This window comes from Thecamonas trahens, assembly GCF_000142905.1.
Source record: "Thecamonas trahens ATCC 50062 unplaced genomic scaffold supercont1.8, whole genome shotgun sequence".
Classification (NCBI taxonomy): Eukaryota; order Apusomonadida; family Apusomonadidae; genus Thecamonas; species Thecamonas trahens.
This window is the reverse complement of record NW_013657672.1, coordinates 113,634-119,321: the sequence shown is the minus strand read 5'-3', so window position 1 is coordinate 119,321 and position 5,688 is coordinate 113,634. Positions and strand designations below refer to the sequence as shown.

General features: G+C 65.2%; 2 protein-coding genes across 2 annotated transcripts; one reads left to right on the top strand and one right to left on the bottom strand.

Annotated features, from left to right (window-relative positions):
• Nucleotides 1-111: 111 nt before the first annotated feature.
• AMSG_02016 (uncharacterized protein) lies at nt 112-3,270 on the top strand (the record flags this gene model as incomplete). Its single annotated transcript, XM_013905595.1, has 2 exons — nt 112-116; nt 190-3,270. 2 exons carry the CDS (start codon nt 112-114, stop codon nt 3,203-3,205), a joined length of 3,021 nt encoding a protein of 1,006 aa, XP_013761049.1. The 3' UTR covers nt 3,206-3,270.
• Nucleotides 3,215-5,537, bottom strand: AMSG_02015 (MHC_I family protein). The gene is made up of 2 exons (XM_013905594.1): nt 5,519-5,537; nt 3,215-5,028 (listed from the first exon to the last, which is right to left on the bottom strand). Exons 1-2 carry the CDS (start codon nt 5,520-5,522, stop codon nt 3,251-3,253), a joined length of 1,782 nt encoding a protein of 593 aa, XP_013761048.1. The 5' UTR covers nt 5,523-5,537; the 3' UTR covers nt 3,215-3,250.
• Between the last annotated feature and the right edge of the window lie 151 nt (nt 5,538-5,688).

Here is a 5,688-nt window from a genome sequence, read left to right as displayed (position 1 = left end):
CGGGGGGGGGGACAAGGGAAGGGCGTGGTGTGGCATCATGGGACTGTTACCTGCTTGCAGTCATCGGTGTGGCTGCTGGCTGCTGCATGGCTAAACCGAGCCCGAGTACGTATGGGGTGCCCCCCTTCTCCTTTCTCGCCTGAATGCGCTCACTCTCTCCCTGGTCGGCATCATGGTACGGATGTAGAGCACGTATGCGGAACAAGCGGGCGAGTTGACCAAAGATCTGTTGCTAGAGGTCCAGGAGGAGGTGTATGAGACAACGGTGGAGGATATCTCTCGTCCAGGCTCGCCACGTCTCTCGCCGTCGCTAGCGTCTCCGGCATCGGCGTCGGGTCCGACGTCGGCATCGGCGTCGGCGTCATCGACGGCATCGGCGTCGGCGTCAGCTCCGCCGATTCATGGTCACCGGATCCGAGCCGGTGCTGGCTCGGGTTCAGGCGTCGGGCTCTCGGCTGAAGGTAAGGTCAAGGTGCTCGAGGGTGCTCTTGCCCAGCACCGCGATCAGCTGGCACAGACCCGCAAGTTGGTGGCGTCGCTGGAAGACGAGGCTACTGGTCTCCGGCGCGAGCTGGAGCACTCGCGCCACGAGCTGGCAGACATCGTGTCGTCAAAGGACAGTCACATCCAGAGCCTCACTGCGCAGCTAAACGAGGCTCGGACCGCAGGTTCGCAGCCGAGCGTTGCCGCCTTCCAAGTGGCGGTGGCTGGAGGCGCCGCCCCGGCCGCCAATGACTCGGTCGCCAGCCTCGAGGCGCGCATCGAGGAGCTGGAGGATGCGCTGATCGAGATCCGCGAGGAACGCGACATGTACAAGCGTATGGCACAGGCGGTCAAGGAACCGGCTGTCCCGGCCCAGCCGAGCCAAGACCTCATGACTCGCAACGAGGAGCTGCGGACCGCACTCGAGCGCGCCACCGCCCAGCTCGACGTTTTTCGCGTCCAGCAAGAGCAGCTGGTGGCACAGCTCACCCACGAGACGTCGGTCATCGGACGCGGCGCCGCTGGCGATCACGACACCGAATCTCCCAGCGAAGCTCTGCTGTCCTCGGTCGAGCAGTGCGTGGCTCATGTGGTGGCCGAGCGCGATGCGCTGGCTGCCGAAAACGCAAAGCTGGTCGCAAAGCTTGACTCCTCGCGACAGGTCCACGACCAGACAGAGAGTACTGTCGAGGGCATGCGCACGGTCATTGTCGAGCTCAACGCTACCAACGCCAAGCTCACGGCGGAACTTGCCGCGGCTCGCGATGCAGCTGCTGCCGAGGTCCAACAGGCCCAGGCTCAACTGGCGTCTGCTACTCGCGACGCCGAAGAGCTCCGCAATCAGCTGGCCCAAGCCGAGGCGTCTGCCCGGGCCGATGCCTCGCAGCAGACCCAAAGCCTCCTCGCCCAGCGCGACGAGGCGCTCGCAGCCGCTCGCGACCGTGTGGCCGCTGCAGAACGTGAGCTGGCCAACGAACGCGTCGCTGCTGCCAATAGCCTCGCCTCCGAGCGCGCCGCCGTGTCAGAGCGCGATGCAGAGCTTGCTGCCCTTCGCTCACGGCTCGAAGTCGCGCAACAGGCCGCAGCTGCCGCCGAGGATGCGCGCGCCAAGCTTGCTCTCGAGCTGGATGCTGCACGCACGACCATCGATGCCAAGATAGCACAGGCCCGTGAGTCGCGGGAGGCCGCTATGGCGTCCGACAGAGCGCTGGCCGAGACACAGAGTCGGGCACAGGCTGCAGCTGAGACCGCTGCCTCGCGCATTCGCGAGTTGGAGGCTGCCGTTGCCGCAGCACGGAGCAATGACGACGATGCTGCTCACGCCCAGGCTGCAGCTGCGGCCGCTGCAGCACGCGTCTCTGAGCTCGAATCGACGCTTGCGGCAGTGCAGCAAGAGGGGTCTGCAGGTGCGGCGCGGATCTCAGAGCTCGAATCAGCGCTTGCTGCTGCCCGCGGCACAACGGCAGAGCAGGCGCGAGCGCTGGAGGAGGCACAGCATGCGGCCGGGCGGGCGGCCGAGCTGGAGAACGAACTGCGGGAGGCCAGCCAACAGCTCGTGCGCCTGGGTTCGGAGCTGGAAAATTCACGCGTCCAGGCCGGTGCCAAAGACGCGCTCGAGGCTGAGCGCGCCCATGTGCAGGCGCTCTCGATCCAACTTCAAAAGCAGAAGCAGGCACTCGCCGCTGCCGAGATGGAGCGGACCGAAATGGCGATGGCGCACCAGAGAGCTCTGACTGAAGTCACCGAGCCGTACGCCAAAGCGCGTAAGGATCTCGAACGACTCAAGGCGCACCTCATCGAGTCGGAGGAGCGGCACGCTGCCAAGGTGCTCGCGTCGGACAAGGAGCTCGCGGCGCTCCGGGCCCAGCTCGACCTACAGGGGCGGGCGTCGTCCGAGACCCACGAGGCGACGGCAGCTGAACTCAAGGAAACCCGGGCAGCGCTGGAGGCGAGCCGCGAGCAGGCGAGCACGCTCAATGCTCAGGTGGAGCGACTGGCGACCGAGAACCGCAACCTCGTCTCGGTTGTCGACCAGCTCCAAGAGTCGCAGGACGAGCTTGTGGCTGCGCGGGTCGACGAGGCGACCGAGGCGCTCACTGCGGCCCAAGCCAAGGTTGCTGCGCTCGAGGCCGAGCTGGACCAGGTCCCGGTGTTGCAGCGCGAGCTTGCCGAGGCCCGCGAGGTCGGGGCCCGGACTCAGGCCCGACTCAGCCACACTACCACCGAACTGCACACAGTGCAGGACGAGCTGGTGGCAATCAAGGCGTCGATGCAGAAAATGATGGCTGCACAGCAGGCGCTCACCGCCAGCGACGCCCGTATCGACAAGGCTCTGGTGGCCAACCTCCTCGTGACATACTTCACCAAGGCCGATGCAGAAAAGGCGGGCGTGCTGAGCGTCCTCTCGTCGATGCTCGACCTGGACGAAGAACAGCAGGCGGCTATCGGAGTCGGCGCAGGCGCCGGCCTCACCGGCTGGATCTCGTCGTGGTTTGGCCCGACCAGCAGCGGCTCTGCAGGCTCTGCTGGCACCAGTGCAAGCGGCAAGGGCCTCTCTGACCTTTGGGTCGAGTTTCTCCTCATGCACGCCGACGCGCCCGAGTATACCGACGCCGGCCAAGATGCTGGGCCGAGTGATGGCGTGGACGCTCCCGTTGGCGAGGACGGGGCGCCGGCTTCGTCAGGCCTTGCTGCCATCACCTCGGGCGTGGCGGCGGTGTGAGTCAGGATGTGTGTCACAGCAGGTAGCACTTTATGGATCCCAGCATCAAATGAGCGACGGCGGGAGTGAGGGCGTGACGGCCGGCTGCGGGTGCTGGGCGTCCGGCTGGGCCGGAGCGCCAAAGGCGGCAGCAAACGGATCGTTGGCGGCCGGAGCGCCAAAGGCGGCGTTAAGGGCGGCGGCCGGCGCTGGGCCGGTAGCGGCGTCAAGGGCATCCCAGTTAAAGTCGGCCATCGACATCGACTGGGGACGATCGCGCTTGCCGCCCGAGTTTGAGCGGAGTCGGCCGATCGCACGGGGTGGGGCGGTTGTTGTCGGCGCGGCGGTGGTCTGGCCTGCCGGCGAGGTGAGCGAGACCAGCGGGACCGAGTTGGCCGGCCTCTGTGGGAGATCGGGTGCAGAGGCATCGGTGGGCATCGGTGCCGGTGGGCGGCCGGCGACCTGAGTGTCCGGCGTAATAAGTGAGCGCACAAAGTGCGGGCCCTTCTTGTTCTTGATCTCGCAGTAGGCGGCCGGAACGAGTCCAGTAACGTGGCCCTTGCGGGCGAGCCACCAACCCTTGCCGGTCGACGGGTGCTCGTCCTCGACGACAATGACGTCGCCGGCCGAAACGCCGAGCTCAGCCTCATACTGCGGCGCAAAATCGAAGAGTACAACGGCCTCAAAGCCCGAGTATGGGTTGGCGGCATTTGCATCCGCGGCATGCAGCGACGACGAGCGGAGCGACGACGAGCGCGGCGGGAGCTGGGTTCCCGAAATGGTTGCGGCCCGGGCGCGGCCGCGACGAGCCGCCGGGCCGAGCCGCGATTGGGCCATCGCAAGCGGCGGGACAGACTCCGAGGCCAGCGGGACGCCGGCCTTGTCGGCGGCGGCCTGGAACAGGGCCTTGACTTCGGGATCTGTGGCCATCTGGTCCGGACGGAGGCCGTCGGCGTTTGTGACGAGATAGAGTGCGCCCTTGGTGAGGAGCAATTCGATGACGTCGCGGTGGAGGTTGTGCGCGGCCTTGTGCAGCGGACGGTCGCCCCAGCGGTCAGCAGCCTCCATAAAGGCACCGCGGTCGAGCAGGAGCTCGACGACGGCAATGTGACCCTTGGCGGCGGCGCGATGGAGGGCGGTTGTTCCTGACTTGGTCGGCTGGTTGATGTCGGCACCGCGATCGATGAGTTGGCGGACCTGGTCAACTTTGCCGGCCTCGGCTGCGCCAATGACGGTCTCGGCGACCTGCGACATCGAGGTGGCACGGGCGCGCGAGACCCGCCCAAAGTCGCGGGTCCGAGACACCGCGTTCTTCTTCACCACGCCATACGCACCGCCGGACGAGGTGCCCTCGGCAGAGATCTTGCGGCGGCGCGCCTGCTGCGCAAGCTGGTCGGCCCGCCGGACGTCCTCCTCCAGCTTGGCGGCCTTGAACGCGGCGTACTCGGCACGCTGCGCCTCCTCGGCCGGCGCCAGCGCAGCATCGTTCCAGTACTGCTTCTGGGTGTACTTTGCATGCATGAACGTGGCCACCTCCTTGGTGTCCGAGTGCGGGATCGGATCCTGGCCCTCGGGCCACCGAGCAAGAATGAATGCCAGGCCGACGGTGTTGCCTCGCCCCTCCAGGAAGTGGATCTCGTCGGGAGTAAACAGGGCCATGACCGACTTGGTCTTGCGGCCCATCTTGGCGTGCAGGGCACCGCACCGCTTGCAGACAAACACGCCGTAGTCCATCACAATGCTCACCACCTTTTCCGACGGACAATCAAAACAAACCTTGTTGTTAGGCGAGTTCTGGAAAAGATGAAGCGGAAGAGTGTCCATCATCTCGCTCTCGGGCACCGCTATCATCCACCGCACCCCGGCCTTGTGTGTGTGAGTATCGCCATGATCTCTGCAGACCTCGGTACGTGCCAGAGCAATAGGCCCAGATTGGGTCTGCCGCCAATGAAAAAAAAACCCGGGGAGGGCATGAGGCTGACGAGGGCAACGTTTGTTTGGCATGATGGTGTGCGCCATTTGGCCCAGGCCGTCTTTGGGGTTGTTACCAGCCGTTCCGCCACTGAGCAGCTTTCCTGTCGCCGGCTTTGTTTTGGACACTATTTCCTTCGGTGCCTGCGGGCTAGTGGAGGTGTGGGGAGTGATGACGAGGACAGGTATGTGGGGGAGGGTACAAGGGGGTATTTGTGGTATGGGTTGAAGATGTTATGATTGTGGGTGGGAGGGGGGGGGGGGGGGGGGGGAGGGAGTGGCCGTAGGGACTGGTTGTCTATGGTCGCAAGGAGGGGGGGGGCAGGCGTAGCGGGACATGGCTCACAGTGAATTCGTTCGTACCCATTGTGAAAAGGAAGAGAGGTGATGGGTTGTGGGAAATGGGAGGAAAATTTGTTTGTGGGCTTGTATACATTTTGTGTCTCGTACCGGGACAATACGCTTTGTTCCCTAAAAATGAACCACGCAAGGAAGAGGGTGATGGACGGGGGGGGGGGGGGGGGGGGGGGGGT